Source organism: Xenopus laevis, chromosome 1L (assembly GCF_017654675.1).
Source record: "Xenopus laevis strain J_2021 chromosome 1L, Xenopus_laevis_v10.1, whole genome shotgun sequence".
In the NCBI taxonomy this organism is placed as follows: domain Eukaryota; kingdom Metazoa; phylum Chordata; class Amphibia; order Anura; family Pipidae; genus Xenopus; species Xenopus laevis.
The window spans coordinates 157,107,772-157,129,116 of NC_054371.1; the positions used below are offsets into that span (position 1 = coordinate 157,107,772).

At 38.1% G+C, this 21,345-nt stretch overlaps 2 protein-coding genes across 2 annotated transcripts; one reads left to right on the forward strand and one right to left on the reverse strand.

Moving 5' to 3' along the window:
• Positions 1–283: 283 nt before the first annotated feature.
• Positions 284–13,662, reverse strand: ddx54.L (DEAD-box helicase 54 L homeolog). Its single transcript, NM_001094797.1, is given in 20 exon segments — positions 284–1,073; positions 1,427–1,524; positions 2,184–2,288; positions 2,991–3,098; positions 3,635–3,777; positions 3,859–4,044; positions 4,135–4,208; positions 4,500–4,727; positions 4,802–4,936; positions 5,043–5,253; positions 6,000–6,131; positions 6,215–6,276; positions 7,700–7,821; positions 7,914–8,009; positions 8,626–8,667; positions 8,967–9,016; positions 9,960–10,148; positions 10,733–10,803; positions 11,558–11,678; positions 13,535–13,662. Coding segments are annotated over 20 exon segments (2,541 nt in total). The 5' UTR covers positions 13,655–13,662; the 3' UTR covers positions 284–825.
• Positions 13,663–13,912: 250 nt separating this feature from the next.
• Positions 13,913–20,958, forward strand: rita1.L (RBPJ interacting and tubulin associated 1 L homeolog). The gene is made up of 3 exons (XM_018260696.2): positions 13,913–14,050; positions 16,922–17,251; positions 17,930–20,958. The coding sequence occupies exons 2-3, from the start codon at positions 16,947–16,949 to the stop codon at positions 18,342–18,344; spliced, it is 720 nt and encodes a 239-aa protein (XP_018116185.1). The 5' UTR covers positions 13,913–14,050; positions 16,922–16,946; the 3' UTR covers positions 18,345–20,958.
• The last annotated feature ends 387 nt before the right edge of the window (positions 20,959–21,345 follow it).

Consider the following 21,345-nt stretch of genomic DNA (forward strand, 5'->3'; position numbering starts at 1 on the left):
CCCTCTTGTAAATACACTACTCATTTAACATGTAGACGTTGCTGCAAAACCACGAGTAAAAAAAAATTGCATACAAAGCTGCACCACATGAAGAAAATTTGCACGTAATAGGTGGCTTAGAGTAGTTTGAAAAAATAATTCAATAAAAGAATATGCAAATGTGTAGCAATAAAATAGAAATCTGCCCCTTTACGTTTGGAAGAATTGTACTGACATTGATTTTTATTTTTCAGTAAATGCTGCAGCATCATAACCAAGACCCAAAAATAACAGTCCAGCGGTCTAACAGTATTTTTTTATTGAGCAAAGTATCAGTTTTGCTGAACACTTGGAAATAAAAAGCCTCATGGACGCATCTACTTGTTTTTAAATTAGTATTCGTTTTGGAATATTGGATGTTTAATGATACAAGTAACATTTAAGTTTAGACAATCGGGGTGTTCCGTATGAAGTTTCCAAATGAGAACAAGTAACTTTACATTCCTTGATTTAAAGCTGGAATTGCCAAATGGCAGTTATGATAAAGTAATAATAACATGTTCCTACACCAGATGTTTGTTTTAAACCAACAAAAAAAAACCCAACTTTCTTTAAAAAGTTTGGGTAATACTTTGGATTACTAAAATGTGATTTGCTGGAACTCAGTGGGATCTTATGAAGCAAGAATCAGCCTCACCCATCAGCCAGTTCCCTATTAGGGAAAGACTGATGCACACATAAAACATCAACGGCCTTCCTGTCTCCAGTCAAGGTTTTATGAACAAGAGGAGGAGATTGTTTGTGATTTGTAGCAGTCTGTTTCCACAGCGCTCAGTCACATATTGCTTATTTTCTTGTCTTTCCTTTCTTGAACCCATTGCTTTTCCCTCTTCCAAAAGCAGATTTCTTCATCTGATGGGCCAGATGTCTTGTCTTGGTTTTCATCTTCTTCAAACCCCCTTTTTGCAAGAAGTTCTGTTTAGATTGTGCCTTTCTCATCTTGAGGATTTGCTGTTTGCTGCGCAGCTCGGATTTGGCCTTCCCTTGTGGCCCTGAACTTTGTGAATTGGAGTGTCTCTGGGAGCCACGCCCACCTAAGGTAAAGGGCAAGAAATATTACATCCATGTCACAAAAACCATCTGGCAGCAAAAACTCTTGCACATGGAACATGTACAACATGTCCCAGTATTACAAAAGTCACCTAATGTGTGTGTGTCAGTAGCCTTTTATCTGTAGGGTGAAGCCAAGTTATCTGTTAGAAGGATCCTAAGCAATGAGTTACTGGGGCTTTGCACATATAGTAAAGCACACACTGATGCTTCCTAATGCCATTCAGTACATCTTCTTAGCACTGTTGTAGCACGTCACTAAAATATACACATTTGTATTTTTGTACCAATACAAGATAGCAAGAACTGTAACCAAGCTTTATTGGTATTCGCTCACCTCTGCCTTTCCTGCGCCCTGCAGCTGTCCTCTGATTGGTCTCTTCCTCCTCAGAATCTTGGTCATCAATTTTGTATTTCTTCTTCCAACCTTCATATCTATATGTGGAGTTAAGGAAAAAGCACTGCATGCATGCAGGCCAGCATCGATTTCATTCACAGTTCATCCCCATATATGCCTCACTCTGCAGCTGAATCAAGCATGATAAAAGGAATTGATAGATAATAAACACGCTTGACATACTTTAACATCTGTTTGCATTGACAAAATTTGGCCAGAAACACACACAAGCATTTTCAGGCCAACATGCTATCCATTCATGCAGTTATAGGTGGATTTCACTCCTGTCAATGCAAAAAATAGGAGGTGGGGTGGAGGTCAAACACGAGTTTTCTTTACCGCTGTTAATCCATCAGCAAAACAAATGCCTAGTGTGACAAGCCTTAGGTGAAACTGTGCATTAAATCAATTATTTATGTTGTATATAAATTTTTCTGCCCCTTCTCACACTGAAAATGGTGAATACGTGACTTTAGAAAACAAGCTGACTGCGAGGCTGTTTATGGAAAACACCTTTTTACGGACACTAGATTCATTCATTGATTAGGCAAAATACTACAACTTTGGTCCAATAGTGCCACCTTCTGCAACCTTTTCATATGATTTAAAAATAAATCAGTTCAAACATTGGCATATTACAATATATGCTTGAGATATTGTTTCAAAATATGCAAGAAAGAAATATGAGGGAGGATACAGGTTTTTCTTATAAGAGCTGCTAATGAGTCTCCCACTCTCAGTCTTTATTTTCTTTTTGTCTTCCTGTCCACCTGTTCCCACAAACTTCTTTTTCTTTCGATCCCTAAAAACAAAAACAAATTGGGCAACTGTGTCAAACCACTAATCTTGTAAAAGGGTACTCTAGACAATTTATCTCAATAAGGGGCACATATAAATTATGGCTGCATAACCTCTAGCCGAAACCTTTATTAGGCTTTGAGATAAGGAGTACCTTATTATAATAGACAGCTTATCATTGGACTACTAATTTGGAATAAGACTTACTTTCAATTTAGGCTTTTGCAGTGTTTAGTGTAGGAATTAACATACACATTTTTCAATAAAAACGATGTTCAGTACAAGCCCTACTCCTTAATCTAATGTTGAAAAGGCATGGATTCTGGCCCTTTAAAAGAACTGTTCACTTATACCGGAAATTGTATATCTCGTAAGCACGTACAAATATACTTGTGGTTTTAAAACATTCAGATTCCAGAAGTATTTTCAGTAAATACTTCACACCTTGACTGTAGTCAACAGACTGTATCAATAATTACAGGGGTGCTTTAATTACAGGGATGCTTAAAAGTTTGTGAATCATTTTGAATTTTCAACATTTGTGCATAATGTCAATCCAAAACATGCAAGTCCTAAAACTAGATCATGAGAATAAAATTAAACAAACGAGTCAAAAACATTTTACCCCCGTGGAAATCTATTGTTCTTAGTTCACATAAATTGGTGGGGGTATTCCACATTCAAAATGTCATTTATAAGCACTCACCACTTCAATACTTGTTTGTTCTTTTTCAGATCTTCCGTATGGTCTCCCAATAGGTCCATTACAGCCCCAGCGGCTGCCTGCTCAAAGCTGCTGCCCCCAATGCTGAGCCTGGAGTGTTTGAAAGGGAAATGTTTGGTAATGCAGAATTCTTTATAATTATAATAAATACACACACCGTTGACTCTGACTAGCCACGCTGTTAACTTCACAGAATTATGGAAAAAATAAAGTGGTATATTCTAAAATTTGGATCTGTTCACTTCATATTTAGAAATTGAACGCCGCTACTTGAGACACCAAAATTACATATGCAAAAAAAGTAAGTTTAGTAGTGCCTTTTATAAATTAGCGGCCAATAAACCCCGGGTGTTTCGCTTGGGTTCACCAATATTTGTTGAACAATATCGGGGTAAAGACAGCAGAAGGAACTCACCAGATCCAGTGGGTGGCCCGGGTGCATCGCCCCAATCCCGTAGCTGTAGGTGAGTCACGTAATCAAAATGTATTAGACGAGCACACCGAATCCATCCATGAGGACGGATGGATTCGGTGTGCTTGTCTAATACATTTTGATCACAGAATCATGGCCCTACTTCATAACTTTTATCCAAATCACCCTAATCATTCCTCTTAATCTGTCTTACCCCCTCTCACTCTCAAAATCCTTTGGTCTGTATGGTATGTAATAGTTGGAGTCCTGAGAAGCTCCTCCTTTTCTTTTCTTGCTGCCTTCAGCTTCATCTTTGTCAGTCATTTTCCTCTTCCCAATCACTTGTGAAAATACCCCCTGTTATGAAAAGACAAAAATAAGATATGATTTGTTGCAATATTCAGAGATGCGCAGTGCAGAAAAAAACTACTAGGATACCTCTATGTTTTCCTCATCGCTCTCTTGTTTGCAGCAAAGGCCGGATATCCCACTAGTCACAGTTGCACTTGTTTTCTCCTCTTGCAGCCGCTGAAACTTAGCGATAAGTTTCCCATCGTGATTTCTCTTGGCTCGCATAACTTCACTTGCAGAGGTCTTACTAGTAGAGTTAATTTCAAATATGGTCTGAAGGTTGTACAAGAGACGGAGTTATGAACACATAGACATACTATTACGAATAGAAAAAAAGTCCTTGATAACTAGAATTTTACGCACTGCTTTAGATTTGTAAGATTTGATGCCATCAACAAACTTCAGCCTCTGCATCTCTTCTCCACCAAGCTGAGACCCTGTAAGGACAAAAGAGTTTTAGCCTAAAGAGGAAAAGTGGTAAAGATGAACATGTAGTTTTAAAGGCAGCATAAACTATTTATAAACTGGGCTGATGGGCTTTACAGAAACTGAGAGTCGAAGGAACACTGGGGCAAGGCTACTATAGCATGTTAAAGAGAAAAAAGCGGATGCAAAGGAGAACCATGAAGGAAGGATGCAAATAACATAGTATAGGAGTAATTTACAAATGTCAGAGAAAGAAGAGACACTATTAAAGTGTATTAAAAAAAAAAAACACAAGCACTCACAAAAGAGTGGGTGAACCCCCAACAAGTTATAGTTAGCATCTTTGACGCGTTTGATGGACTCAGGAGAGGGAGTTGGCCTGGATTTAATGTATTGTTTGTAGGCATTCTCGGACACTTGGTGCAAGTTCTGCAGCTCCAGTGAACGCTCCCGATCAGTAATAAGCAAGGCATCCTCATCATCAATCAAACTCTGTGGTACTCTCCCCAGTACACCATCTGTGTCTGCCTCTGTTGGAATGTAAACATATATGTTTTTTCTGCTTCACATTTTAAAACAATTATATTAGCATGTCTCATATTACCTGTCTCAATATTTTGTGCGTTTGCCAGTTTAAGGGGGCGCCCAAGAAAGAGATGGAGATCATACACATAGGGAATTTCATCAGGAGCAATGAATGAGTAAGCAGTCCCACTTCGTCCTGCTCTTGCCACACGCCCTAGTTATGGCAAGACAAATAATGTTAATAATGTCCCATCATTCCTTAATGAACTCATGCTGGACATCCCAAAATTTAGGATGCATAATAATAAAACATTCCTTACCAACGCGGTGCAGGAAAAGCTTGGCCTTTGGAGGGAAGTTGTAGTTTATGACGTTGTCCAACATTGGTATATCAATACCTCGAGCTGCCACATCAGTGACCAACAACGCACGCACCTTCCCATGCAAAAAGAGGCCCAGGTTTATCTTCCTGGCTGTCTGATCCAGAGAACTGTATATGTGAGAGCATGGAATTCCCTGCATGTCCAGCAACTGGGAAGAAAACAGAAATAAATAAGTGGACACAAATGGCATAAAAATACTGATACATATGTGAATATAATTTTTACAGGATTGATAAGCTATGACCCATACACTGTATCCATCCCTTTTGGGGTGAGGTTCAGGGCGGCCTTTTAAGAAACACAGGGTCTATATTCTAATACACTATTTGGCTATTTACACACATCAACCCTGACATCATGTAATGACTTTCTTGAGGATTCAAACTTTCCTATTGCAGAAGGATAATAGCCAAAAAAGAGGACCCAAACAGAATACGTTTGCAAATATAGGAGTGAAAGAACACAACTGGTCTGCACAGAGCATTATAGCATATCCCATCTTCCAACAAGCCATACCCTACATATCGGCAGAAAAGGTCTATAACACCCCTAGGTCATTTACAGTACAGTACACAGGTACAGTACTTCACAGGAGACACATTGTGCCTACATTTTGGCTCACTTACTCACATTTTGAGACTTTTAAGCATGTTTAAAGGACAATGAAAACAATATGTCAGGCACCACCCAGTGAGTTAATTTATTCACCAGGCCGGTTCTCCTTTTCTGGAGAAAATGCAGCTGCCCGTAGAAAAAAAAAAACCCATTGCTTGTTCCTGGCCTGCTCCAAGGCAAAAGAGGTAAGCATTGGGGCTACTGCCAGCCAGGCCTGCCTCATTGCTTATGGGTGTATAAAGTGTGAATATAATCTCAGTATCAGTACCCTGATCTTACCTCTCTCAGGTATTCTGCATGGTGCTTAGTGGCAACAAAAATGACTGTTTGTTCTTGAGGCTTCACAACACAGCGCAGTAGATGCAGAAGCACAGCAGGTTTGTCCTCTACACGCACGTTAAAGAAGGACAACTAGGTCAGGGGGGAAAAATTAAATAGATCACCTTCAGCTCCACAAGAAGACTAGCCATAACCTGTCATTACAGAATTATTACCTTCAGCTGGTCACTTAGCTTTGTGTCAACATCCAACCGTATTAGCACAGGCTCAGTAAGGCCTATGGGTGACAAGGAAAAATAGCAAAAGTTATGTGGTATTGAAATATGGACTTAAAAAAAATATTTGCCTTGTTTTTAAAACCTGTCAATGTGAGTTGCAGACACACACACACAGCTTTGTATTCCACCAGTAATTTAAATATAGAGAAATGCTAATTTCACACATGAAACAAGTAAGTACATCCCAACATTTATCACCTGCTCAAATTCCTATACATTGCAACAGGTGCAAATAATAAATAATAATAAATCATTAGCGAAAATCTTGGAGGAACCGGGCTTATTTAAACCTCAAGACATTTGGTTTGCAATTTGTTGTCGAAGTGTGTGGTATCACCATGCCTAGATTGAATGAGTTGTTTCAGGCATTTCGAAATAAGGTTTTAGATGCCTAAAAGTTTGGGAAGGCAAGATTAATGTTTGCTCATAAACACTTTAACACATGGTGTCACAAGGCAGATATAGAGTTATTTGGCCAAAGTACAACAGAATACATTAGTGAAGACTGAAGACATAAAAATCATGGTGGTGGGAGTATTTTTTGGGTCTGCTTTGCTGCATCAGGGTCTGGGCAGTTCACCTTCGCAGAATCCACTATGAATTTTCATTGTACCAGAGGGTGTTTAGGGATAATGTGACATCATGTGTTAAAGGAAAACTCAACCCCCCTCCACTAATAAAAACTCCTACCCAGTACCCTAGAGTGGGTGCCATCTTCTGGCTCTTTGGAAAGTGAGCGATGTATTGGCACATGTGCAGTTGGAGCAGTCTTCCTGTTCGTAGTAACTGCACATGCTCCAAAAGTGACAGAAATTGCTGAAGGGAAGTAGACCCGAAGAAATCCGAAGAAATCCGGGAAAGAGCAGGGGGGGGGACAATGTATAGTACTGGGTAGGGTTTTTTAGTGGGGGGGGGGTTGAGTTCTCCTTTAAAAGATTGAAGCTCAGTTGAAAGTGGACCTTGCACCATGACAATGACCCTAAACATTTAAGTAAATCTACCAAGGAATGGCTGGCAAAAAAATAAATAAATAAATAAAAATAAATGGAAAGTTCTGTAATGACCAAGTTAAAGTTCAGATCGAGATCCCATTTAGCTGCAGTGGGGGATTTGAAACATATAGTGAATGCAAGAAACCCCTCAAATATAGAATTGAAATAATTCTGCATGATGGAGTGGGAAAACATTTCTCCCAGTCGATGTTAAAGATTGGTAGACAATCAGAGGTTGTTTTTGCCAGAGAGGGGAAAATAAGTATTACAGCTAAAAGTGTACTTACTTTTTCACAGAATGAAATGGATTTGTATCTACTATTTCTGCATACACACATTTATTTATATAGATCATTTAAACCCTGGGACACAATACACCATCCTGGCAAAACCAACTATAAGCGGATTTCCCACAAGTGCAGACAATTACCAGCTCTGGCAAACTCTAGAAGCATCTTGGGCAGAGTGGCAGAGAAAAGAAGTGTCTGGCGGGTCTCTGGTAGTCGAGAGATTATCTCTTGCAGCTGTTCTGCAAATCCCATCTCAAAGAGTCTGTGACAGGGTGACCAAGAAGAGAATGAGTGAAGAAAAGATTAAGCCAACCTAAATATATTCAGAAGGAAAGTGGAAGGGATACGACTGACCTGTCAGCTTCATCAAACACTACATATTCCACACTGCGAAGCTTCAGGTTCATCTCAATTGCCACATGCATCAGCCGACCAGGAGTAGCAATAATTCTGTAAAAACAGAAAATAAATCATTGGATGGCAGAAGAAAACTGCCTCATATTAAAAACCAGCTGTGGTGACAGTGATGTGAATCTATGAGCAGGGAACAGGGGGATACCGCAGCCAGTGGCCCCATGTTATGTAAAACATAATTTACAGCATGTGAGGTGTGGGGCTAGGGGGTTAAGTTTTGGCATAATTGGGAAAGACTGGGGTTGGTCAGAGCATGTTCATAGGTGCGTAGCCATTTTTAATTGGGTCTCCATTGTACTTGCCAAGGCCCTCTTCCCAAGGGCCCAGGTGACCAATATGTTAATAATTGGGACATCCCTGGCAAACACAATAGTATCAGATCCTGTTATTCCTGATGATTGCCCTGTCCATGACACTTAAAACGTTGCCCTGTCCATACACTTCAATGGTTGCTGACCTACATCCTCCATCTTTTTCCAAAACGCTTGTAAAGTGATCTGGAGTGCTACAGATACACCGTCACATTTTCACTCATTGGCAACCACTAGTTTTAGCGGAAAACCCATATCATACAATAAGAATAGAATACATTTGATATAGTTAAAGGAGTATTTAAACTTTGATATTAGCATAAAAGTAATTTTTCACTCACATATCTGGATTTTCATGCAGAGCTGCAAACTGATCTTCCATTCTTCATGTAGAGAGAGAGAGAGAGAGAAATAAATAAATAGACAAATTTAGCCTGCAGTCCATTTTGACCTAATACAGCAAAACAAAACAAATTAACACTGAAATCATGAGTGTTACCTGAATTGAAACCCTTAATATCCTGTGACTTTAGACCAGGGCAACTAAAAATATTTTTGGGGGGGGGGGTAATTTGCATAAACAACTAACTAGGGTTGGATTCAGTTATTTTTGGGACATAAGAAAAAAATACAAAAACATAATATTGCCAAAAAGATAAAAGATAAAAGTAACGAAACTTACCTGTCACCACCCAAAATCAGAGCAGTCTTCAGTCCAGTGAATTTACCAAGCTGTAAAAAAAAAAAAAAAGAAAGAAAGAAAAGAGAAGAGAAGAACAAATCTAAAGGCTGTTGTACCAAACATTGTAATTAAAAAAATATATCTGGAACGGTCCAATTCCTATGACGGACGAATGGCTAGTGTCAGAGGGTTGATATTTGTCACCCCCACCCTCTATGACGCCATAACGCTATAGGGCCCAAGGCAGGATGGACTATAAGGGCTAATGGTCTACTGTGGACAATGGTCACTCATATAGCTTATACTAGGCCATACAAACAAAAGATCATCACTCTGTTACTTAAATTCCAGAGTGTCAGCATAACGCCAGCCTGTCTGGTGGGGCCCCTTCTTGCTGAAGTGCTGCTCAAATTACTGGAAATACCACAATGGCCTTGGTTAGCCAATAGCTGATTGCGAGGTTGTGGACCGTTGGAGCTAGGCACAGTATGTTACAACATTCCTTTGATAACATGTAAGACTAAGTAAATCATTTAGACATTAATTGTACAAGGAAGAATCAGACTATGTATGGTATTGGCATACTCCCATTTGTTATCACCCCCATCTATGACATCAAAATGGGTATATAAACTTATGTTATATGGGAGTATCCTGGGAAAGCATTCAGGTACCACCCAGATGACACACGACTGTTTCCCCAGGCAAAACCTATTGTCTTGTATTTTGGACACAATAAACTACCTCATTGTATTCGAACTTGCACTATTTCGTGGTTTTGCTTTACGTACGAGGTCATAGAGGTACAAATATAACAACAACATCTGCTGAAAAGCTGCAGAGATGCAAAAAGGAAAAAATGTAGGAAGTGGCAATGAGCAGGATAAAAGCTGACTTCTTTGGTTTAAAAGAGTAATTACCATTTTTGACATGTTTTGTGTTTTTTATGTTTAAAAACAATAGAGTATTACCTATAAAAAAAAAAGTAATTACCTCTTTAGTAAATTTCAGAGTCTGCAAGGCAAGCTCTCTAGTTGGGGAAAGGATAAGCCCACGAACTCCTGTTTGGGCACTGTGAGCCTTCAGCTTCTCAAACATAGGGATAAGGAAACAAGCAGTCTTTCCACTGCCCGTTCTAGCCATTGCTACCACATCCTTACCATCAAGAATGACTGGAACCACCTGTAGTTATAGAAAGCATTATTTCAGCTGAATCCTATTGCTGTATGTTTTAGTCACTTTCCATTTTAATTAAACATGTTTGTCTGTTTTTTATATGCTTTTGGCAAAGGTATCCAGACACCTGCCTGTCCAACTGTATGCTGTAGTGTTAAGAAACAAGACCAAGGGGTCCTAACCAAAAATAAAAGAGTACTGGAGCATTATTCCTCCTCCCTCAAATATTAGAGCTAGCATTAAGCATTCAGGCATGTAGTGTTCTCTTGGCATCTACCAAAACAATCCCCATCTTTGCATAGTTATTAGTCCTATGTGTTTCCATTTAATAACTAATTTACTTACAGTTGATTGAAGCATCTACAACACAGCAACATTTAACAACCATCCCTATGTCCCTCTAATGGTTCCAATTTCTCTTATAACCAATTATGGCCAGATATTGGCCAGGAAGTTTTGGCTCCATGCACTGGTAATAAGTAAGCAGTTCTCTCTCACCTTCACAACTTACTTTCATACATGTTCACACCTTAAACATGATTGTGCAAAAGATTTATCACTTTTTTCTTACTTCTTACTTAAGTTCTCACCTTTCTCTGGATGGGAGTAGGAACCTTGTAACCTTTCTTCATCACTCCTTTATAGACGGGATAACTTAGACCTAAGATGTATTAATGATAATGTCACAGTCACATTTTAAAAGTGCATACAATCTCTCTTCACAGACAAATCTCTAGTAATGCTGGTTAGATTTAAATCTTCCACAGCACAACAGATGACCTGTAGAATGAACTACGCAGGTAAAATGACCAATGGGATAGATCACCTGCCAAACACTTTTTTTGTTGTTGTTGCTTTCACAGTTTACTAGAAATACATTTTTTCCAATAGCATTTATTTATTTTCCGTTTAAGGTTAAATACTTAATTTTCCTCTTCTCATGTTTAAATGTGTTACATTACATGACATTATTAGCAGCAGTTTTAGCCCCTAGTGAGCATGTTCCCTGAGCTTTAATACTCTGTCACAAACATTACAGTCGATACATTAGCTCTTGATATTCCTCTGATATTGCAGATAAATAATGCATTATACATTTCAACTTTGATGAAACTTAGACTGTTCAATGCTACAAACTCCAGACTAAATGTGATTAGATAGTCCAACCTTGCATACAAATTAAAAGGAAGCGACTGCATGTTTTACAGTACTGCTTTAATCTGCTGGGCTGAAAAATCCTTATGTATTTAGGTATGTAGACAATTAGCTCAGTATTTTAGCAGGGAAATATATGGCTTTTAATATAACATCCTTTAGACTCTTCAAATATATTCGTATACAGCAATGCATCCATGTGCTATCTAATAACTAATAACAGTCATCTTGCTGAAACACAGACATTTTTGGTTACCTACCCATGGATTGAAACCCGCCAGACTTCTTTTTCTTCTTGTTCTGTGCTCGAACCAGCTCTCTGGTGTCCGGTTCTGCTTCTGAATCTGAACCTGCATCTGCAGTGGGAAATGCTGGAAGGTGCTGCATTTGAAACAAAACCATGTCATTCCCAAAAAACAAGCATGTAAAAGATAAAATGTACAAAGCATATGCAATACTGCATGATTAGGTAAATACAAATAAATATACACACACACAAATATATAAATTACAAATCTTATGTCTAATCTTAAATTTAAAGGGGTTGTTCACTTTCCAAACAGTTTATTCAGTTCAGTTGTTTTCAGATTGTTCCCCAGAAATAAATTCTTTTTTCAATTACCTTCAATTACTATTTTTTATCTTTTACAGTTTTTCCAAAATATAAGTTTAAAGTTGAATGTTCCTGTGTCAGGTGTTTGAGTCTGGCAGCTCAGTAATACAGGTGCAGATTCGGAACGGTTACAATTTTGCAACATTTAGTTGATACATTTCTCAGCAGCGTCTCTGGAGTATTTGCAATTAATGTATCAATTCTAACAGCTGCCTGTAATGAAATTCAGAGATACGGCTCAGCAGGGAAAAAAGATAAGAAATGTATTAACTAAATGTATCAATTTAGAACAGTTTATAGGGTCAGCGACCCCCCCCAGAGCTCCTTTAGAAGTTGAAAAATTACACTTTACACTTCAATATTAGAAAAACGGTAACACATAGAAAATAGAAAGTAATTGGAAAAAGTAATTATTTCTGGTGATCTATCTGAAAACAACTAGTTATGTCAAGGTGAACAACCCCTTTAAGACACTATTAATCAAAAGTGTTTTTAATATACATTAAGGGGCAGATTTATCAAGGGTCGAATTTTGAAGTTGAAAATACTTCGAAATTCGACCATTGAATTTAAATACTTTGAATTCAAATATCGTTCGATCGAAAGATTAGAAGGATTTCAGTGATCGATCAAAGGATTTTAATTTGATGTGTAAAGACTTGGAAAAAGTTTGTAGAAGGTCCCCATAGGCTAACATAGCAATAGGTTTAATTTGGCGAAGTATTGAAGTCGAAGTTTTTTTTAAAGAGAAAGTACTTTGATTATCGAATGATCGAATATTCAAACTATTTTTACTTGGAATCGAATTCAAATTAAATTCGAAGTCGTAGTATCCTATTTCAATGGTCGAGGTATCCAAAAAATTACTTTGAATTTCAAATTTTTTACTATGAAAATTCCCTCGAATTCACTTCGAATTCACTGATCCCTAAAAGTCTTTTCTAGAATATATGCAACAGCTAAATAATAACAATAAACACAATAGTACATTTTTTCATAATTAGAGAAACTGTAATTCTGTATTTCTAAACTATTTTCCAGTATGCATTCAATTTTAATTTTTTTACTATGAACATGAAATTACAACTGAAAGCAGAATTTATTTGTGCCATTCTGCACTGCTGGTTCTGACACCTGAAACAGTGTAGCAGATCATGCCAACTAAGATTCCAGTTGCCATAATGCCTTGAATGCTTCTTCACATGTCTTCACTGGGAGAAAAAATGTAATACTTTCTGGTGTACTACTGAAAACACACGAACCCAAACGTGTCTGAGAAGACATTTTAAAGCAAGAGTATATGTTAAAATGTACACGTTAGACTGATTGCACCGATATGCATATTCTTTACCAGCCACATGCCCTCAGATTAATGTTAAAAAGCTCTAAATGTTTTTTTCAGCTGGAATTTTTCATAAAATGGAATGTTTACTGTGGGCAAGTATAACGATTCTGAAGGAGGCTGTAGCCTTATATTTCCCACAGAGGCGTCAACTGAGCCCATATCAGGCGATTCAAACTGATGCACCCCGGTCACCTTATTTCAAGTACTCATTGTTCCCCTAATGACAGTCATGGGACATTAGCAACGAAATCGGAGCTGCAATTGCCAGTTCGCACTTACTACTCCATCATCCTTTTGGGGTGCAGCTTTGACACGAAATTCCCCTTTATCGCTATCGTCGCTATCTTGTCGTTGACAGCATTTCCGAGACCTCTGCGCCTTACGTTTTTTCTGAGCCATATCCGCACTCCAACACCGTTACCAAAACAGCTCGGTTCAACCTTAGACTATCAGCGATCTACATGCACCAGGACACCAGTCCCCACACGTGTCTCAGGAACACCCGGAAGTGATTGAATACAACTTCCTGGAATGTACCACTTCCAGTGAGCAGGGGTGGGTGGCGCGTTTCTTTCACAATTCTGTTCCGAGCTCTCTGCTGACACATTTCTATTGTGGAAAACTGCAGATAAGCGTACGTGCAGATATGTGATACCCTGAACAACTGCTGTCCCTGCGCTGAGGTTTGGGTGCGTCCGATGTGTATCATTACCATGGGAGCTGTAGCAGAGCGTGTCACACAGTTGTCTGTGCTTGCTTGTATCTAAATGCACGCACACATCTCTTGGGCTGAAGGTGGGTGTTTACACGACTATCAATCGCATATGCCTACATGGTACCCGTGATATAAACACTTTGCTGTAGGTAAATGCCTCCTCCTCGGGTCATACATTTCTATCTATAAAAGCTTTTAGTTAAATATACTCATTTTCTACTGAATTCTCAAAATCCAACTCCCAGTTCACTAGTGTAGCTTTATGCTGTGTGGAGATTAGCCATGTCATTATTTCCCCCTTTTGGATTAAAGTTATTTTGTAGAGAATTATGTGTAGAATTATTTTTATTTTACCTATTGTCAAATGTACCACTATCCTGCATTAAGGACATTCATGCTTTCCTTCTATCCAGCTTTTTGCAGCCAGTAGTGCTTTATCACTTGTGTGCAGAGTCATGTGCTTGTATTCAAAATGACCACCTGCCTGACATACATTTAGCCACAATTGATGTCTTTTGGGACTGGTTAAAAATCAAATGGGGTGAGGACTAGATTGATGTGTGTGTGAGCCTCTCCCTGTGGGTCTTCACAGGCCCCTATTATGATCTGATTGTTGGCCGGGTCAATGTTATAGCTACACGTTTGTAGATACACCTTGTATGGCTAGCTTTAGATTTAAATCAATTACCAGATCACTTAAAGAATATTTGCATTTATTGATTTGTCTAGCTGTTGATTGTGAGTTCTGAGTATAGTTTCCGGACATCAATAGGCTTATGGTGTATTGGTTGATATAGTTGGATTGTATCAAATAAATAAATAAATGATATGGTTATATGCTATCTAGGAGTGAGTATCATTCAAGCATAAGGCAATAATATCAAAGCAGAAATGCATCTTAACTCACTTCAGGCATTTATTAGTGCAAATTCACCAAAATCATTTCAATACAGTGTTAAATTAATTCATTTCTTACATACCACATGGCAGTGCTTTGATATTATTGATATAGTTGGGGCCTGGCTGCATTGTTAGACCTAACATCCAACTGGAATTCACTGGTAAGTACTCCACATTTGATCCAGTCAGTCTTTAATTAACTGCAGTTCTTATGGATTCAGCTTAAAGGAGAAGGCCAAGCACCCCAAGTGATTGTATTTACTTACCTGAAACCCAGGGCCGGTGTTCCTATCAGCAGAAAACTGCACCGGCCCGGGGTTCTTCCAGTGACCAGCACGGATCGCTCCTCTTCTGGCTTCTTCTTTCTTCAAATTTCACGGGGAAGACGCATGTGCAGTAGAATGAAAAAGCCGACTTTTTCGTTTGGCTTTTCACTCTAATGCACATGCGCAGCTGTGTGAAGAAAGAAGAAGTCGGAAGAGGAGCGCTCCGTGGTGTTCGCTGGAAATTCACCCCTAATGATGCCAGAATAATTCTGTTCTTTTCTGTGGTTTGAGTATTGCTAGGCCTAAAAACCCCAGGTCTTTGTCCAGTGCCTCAGTATTCCAGGACCAGTTAAAATGACAATTCATTTTACGGGAATTGTACTCAAATAGCAGTTGGTGTGCTGACTGCCTACAGGTATTTGCAAAAGAAATTAGGCTCAGTATGACTGCCCAGTAGGCAAAAAACGTGACCCAGAAAGAGTCAAACCACTTAAAGGGGTTGCTCACCTTTAGATTAACTTCTATGGAAATATTTATTAAAGGTCGAGTTGTATTTAACCCGAAAAATGTAATTTTTTTTTTTTAACCCTCACATTTTTCGAGATTTATTATACTCCGAAGCTGGAAATAGCTTAAATCCAAAAACACTCCAGCTAAAACCTGTCAAGGTCTTGTAGAAGTCAATGGCAGAGGTTCCTTGTTTGTAGCCTTCATGATGTTTGGGGTTTTTTGGTGGGTATCACTCGAAAACTCTATTAATCAGCAAAAACTCCGTTTTCGGGTTGTTTGCCTTTGAAAACGGCCTTTGAAACCGGAAAACATTTGAGTTGTGCGTTCATTCAAGGTATAAAAAACCTCACAAACATCTAAAACTTGACCTTTGATAAATAACCCCCTTAGTGTGGCATAGATCATGATTTTTCTGAAATTAATTTGCAATTGGTTTTCATTTTTTATTATTTGTGGTTTTTGAGTAATTTAGTTTTTTATTCAGCAGCTCTCCAGTTTACAATTTCAGCAATCTAGTTGGGTCCCAATTACCCTAGTAACCATGCATTGATTTGAATAAGAGACAGGAATATTAATAAGAGAAACCTGAATAGAAAGACGAGTAATAAGAAGTAGCAATAACAATAAATTTGTAGCCTTACAGAGAATTTTTTTTTCCATGGGGTCAGTGACCCCAATTTGATACATAGTTGGAAAGAGTCAGAAGAAGAAGAAGAAAAAAAGCAAATAATGAAAAATACTTACAAATGAAGGCCATTTGAAAATTACTTAGAATTAGCCATTTTATAACATGCTAAAGGTGAACCACCCCTTTAGCAAGGGCAACAATAGGACACGGGATAAATAATATATGTGGTAAGTAACCACATCACCAGGTGGAGAGTGTTGATGTCGGTATGAAGATGTGCCGTCATCTGTTCTGTACACTCATCATGTTGTCTCTTGCTATTTTTTTCTTTTCTTTTTATATACTCAAAAGATCACATTGAATTTGAAGAAAGAAAAAAAACTGGTCCAACTAAAAAGATTTATGGGTAAAACTATGTAGAATAAAATTGCTTATGTGCTTAGATGTGCTCAACCCTGGATCTCAAACATACATCATACATGTTGCCATGACTTCTGTGTATAAGGAAAACAGCTTGTATATATGATCTATATAGTCTAATTAACTTCACATTATTAGTACTGTATATGGAAACAATGCCTTCCTGTAAAAGTACAGTATGTTTAAATAACATTTGCATTAATTAAGTTTATATACCTTATTTGTAGGAGACGTCTGAATAATTATCAGGGCATGCCTGATAATCTGTATGCTACCAACATGTCTCTGGATCTCTCTATAACTGGGCATCGCACTGCACTTCCACAGCGCAAGAGCAGAAGCACTTACCGTTTCAAAGCCGCAAACTCCTATGTAGACGAGTCTCTATTTGGTAGCTCTGGGGTAAGAGTAGATCAAACTCTACAGTGGAATACTGCTCCACCTTCTCAGACACCTCTTCTGTGGAGCCCAGGAGAAATAAAAGAGAACAAAAAAACCTCGAGCTGTAGGCCTAAAAGCACTCCAGCAGGGACTCCCAGGAAAAAGATTCAATACAGGTAACTTTGGACCTGTGCTAACCATTATTTCACAGAATCTGAAAATGATTGATTCTTTCATAAAAATACTGACTTCTAATCTTTGTGTCCTTGTTTGTAGCCTTCAAAATATAATCATGTTACACACATTCCCATGGAACTTGTGATATAATATATATATATATATATATATATATATATATATATATATATATATATATATATTTATATATATATATATATATATATATATATATATTTATATATATATATATATATATATATATATATATATATATATATATATATATATATATATATATATATATATATATATATATATATATATATATATATATATATATATATATATATACAGCATGACACTGACATCTGCATTTTCTGTCTACTAAAACTATGTATACAGAACTCTTATACCCAAGCTTTTTTGCTACAACTGCTGCGTACAGTGCTAGGGAAAAAAACTATTCAGTAGGAAGAAACTTGAAAAAAGCATTTGAAGTACAGCAGCAGCTAGGTGGCGGGGAGGGCACTATTGGTTACTCACACAGCTCAACTTGATTCTGTTGAAAGCAGACCAGCAACTTGTATTCCCCTTAGGTGACCCTTGTACTGAATATTGTGGTGTTGGTTTGCTGGAATTCCTTTGCGATTAACTCCATCTAACATTTTGTTAAGGGTGAAGAGCCGCACGCCTTCATATTGTGATGAATCTTTGTTTGGTGGAAAGGTGGAGGAATGCACGTGGGATGCGCCTTGGGTGAAAAAAGAAGACACTGTCAAAATCCGTCCCCTTCTCTGGAGTCCTTCACCACGCTTAGTCCAACAGAGTTCCATGCAGAATGCTAAGCAAGGTCCTTTGCGCGCTGTGCATCCACCTGAAACCTCAGACAGTCCCCTAGGAACTCACAAGGGGCTGGGAGCCTTCTGGAAACCACCGGAAAGTGATTCGGACTATTCCCCATCTCCATTCAGTGCAAGACAAAGACAAAGCACCCCTGGCAGAGAGACTGTTCGGTCAGCAAGCTGTTCTGGCAGGGTGACAGCCAGAAGAGGCTCTGTTAAAATGCAGGAGAGACCTCCATGGAAATGAAACTAGCGTGGGCATAGAAATTTCTTTTAAGCGTGCCACCAGTTTAAGGAAGCCGTATACATCACTAGCCCTGTAAGTGGGGCCTATGGATCCAGGCAATTACAGAATAAAATATATTAAAAAGTTTTATTTGCACGCTGGGCATAAACGTAATCAGCATTTTTCCTGATAGTGAGTCCAGTAAGCTCCCTGTGAGAAACACTATCTAATTTATAATGTGTGGGAACGCCAATAGTACAGAAAAGATGAGAAGCTAATTCTACAGAAAACATTGTGCCTGCCTGCCTGAGAAAACCATTTTTTTTTGGTGTTGTATGTAATACAAAGTGGGTTACATACACACTGGTAAATGTTTCGAATTAGCAGAGCTCATTTACTAACATAGTTGGTAAATTACACTAGTAAAGTTACCTGTAGCAACTGATCAGCAATGTGCTTAGGTTAGTTGGAAGGCAAGAGCAGAGATTTTGTTGTTGTTTTAAGGAGGTGTCTGGTCATATTTCACTAGTGAATAGTTACATTCTGCTTTGTTTTATGGTAGAGCATATAATCTAGAGACACTAGTTCTGCTAGCGCACTTTATGGTTCTGTGACTTACCATGCTCCGTGATGTATTGAGCAACAAAAAAAAAACTGGTGGTGTGAGTGGCCAGATGGCTGATATCATCATTTGGCTTATTGCTTTAGCTATCAAAATGAATATATGTAAATATTCATTGGTCAGTGTATTCGTTAAAATGTTATCTCCACAAAGCCAGATACGACAAATAGCTCAACCATTTAGATTGTGGTGTTTTTTTTTTTTTTCATTTAAAAAAAATTCACTCTGCAGCGTAATTACGCAAATAATGAATTTATATACATTTGAATGAATTGGCCGAGCACTGCATTTCTGATGGGACATAAAATGCCACAATACAGGACAATGCAATGCATGCACAGTATTGACTGTAATGCAGACTCAATGGTAACTACCAGATGTGATTGAATTGTGCTGCGGTTTTATTATGGCACAAGCAATTCTCTATGTAACTATGTCATTATGTTATGCTTGGTACTTTGTCATTAGTGGTGGCCGCTTATTAGGTAAAGGCTAGGATAACTTGAGAGCATTGTGTATATGAAACTTTCAGTTGCAACCAATGAAGAAGTTGGGTTGAAAAATATGTTCTGTTTCTTAGTATTCTGTTTTGTAAAAACAGGGCACTGTGAAAAATATAAAGACAGAAAGTGCCTTAGAAGAGACGGGTTAAACGAGCAAAAACGTATAATGTTTGGTCACAGCAGTAACAGACTAAACAGCACAACAATATGTGTCAGAATGGAAAACAATTTTGTTTGTGTACAAGCGTCAGTGTACAGCTGCCTCATTCTTAAGTGTGTGTGAGTGCGTCAGTATGTTCTTTAGTTGTTTTTAATTGTGAAACCTTATTTTTGGAAATCCGTGTATTGCATTTTTATGTAATGTTAACAACATATCTGTTGATTTACTCATAAGGGCTCATTTACAAGCTCAAGTCAAGTGGGCACATTTGGACATGAATCGCCGGGTGTTTTAGCCGCATTGCATTTTTTTCCCATAGTACCATTATCATTACCTCTGAGTTGTGAAAGACAATTACACAAGTTTGCCATGATTTGTAGCATTTGTGTGTGGCAGTAGACCCAGTATAGCCTTGCATTAAGTTTCACACTGTGTGTAGTTTATCCAAACAGATCGGCTGGGCATATTGACACACTGCACCAAAACAAACACAAGTGCAAGGAGCAGTTTGTCAGAAAGTACCTTTGAATACCGTCACTTTGCACAGTGACTGTGCCATGTTTGCAGTTGCACCAGTAAATGAGCACTATAATGGCATATGTGTGATACTAAGGCAATAATAGTTTGTTTGTTTTTTGAATTGTGAGGTATTACAACTCCTGCTGTCTTCAAGATGCAATACTTCTGTTAATGTGAATCCCCCCTCCCCCTCCAGTCCTGTGCCGAGTGGAGAAATAGTTCCATCTGAAAAAATTGGCATGGAAAAGGACCAGTAATCCCTAAAGATGCAATTGTGAGATCTGGCAGTAGAGCAAGAGACTGGATGGGAATATTCTGTAATATTGCAGTACTTTATCTGGTACTGTTTTTATGTACTGGATGAATTTTATTTGCTTTATTATGTTATCATTTTGCAAAATTCAGCCATTAATTAGTTCAATTATACAAACTTCTGTATTATGTGATATTATTGTTTGCATATATTTTTTTTTATTAAATTCTGCCATTTTCTGCAAAAAAAACTGCATTATTTTTTATGGTGAAATAATGGCATCAAACAAAACAGTGCATGTGATCACATTATTTTTACATTTAAGGATTATTTATTTATGTAATGCAGAGGTTTTTCTTCATTTATTGTCTATGACAAAGCTGAGCAGCTTTCTCCACATAGTGGGCCTAATATCCAATATATCTGATGTTTGGAAATCAAATTATATGAATTATCATTTATCAAAACTGTTATTATCCTCCATGACAATTTCTGAAATCAGTATACAGAATCCAATAATATACACTCATATTACTCTACCTCAGAGCTTGTGTAATCCATTAAAACAATGGAATTTACACCTGTTTTACTTTGTATTTATTATACAGCTTGATAAATACACATGGTTTTACACTGTGTATCTTGGAGTTAAAGTGGTGATGTCTGGCATATTCTAACTCCACTTTTATATACAGCTAGATCAGTGCTGTCCAATTTATATGGTACAGAGGGCCCGGAATTTATCTAATCTACATGGTGGAGGGCCGATAATGGAAGCCAATGTTAGCCACTGCCTGTTTTTAGACCACACCCACTTTAAAACACACCCATGTTACCGCAAGACCATGTCCACATTAATAGCACACCAAAAAAAACAGATGGTTAGTGCTCACTGCAGGGATCAGGACTGGAACTAGGGGTAGGCAGAGTAGGCGGCTGTCTAGGACGCCATCATTGAGGCGCAC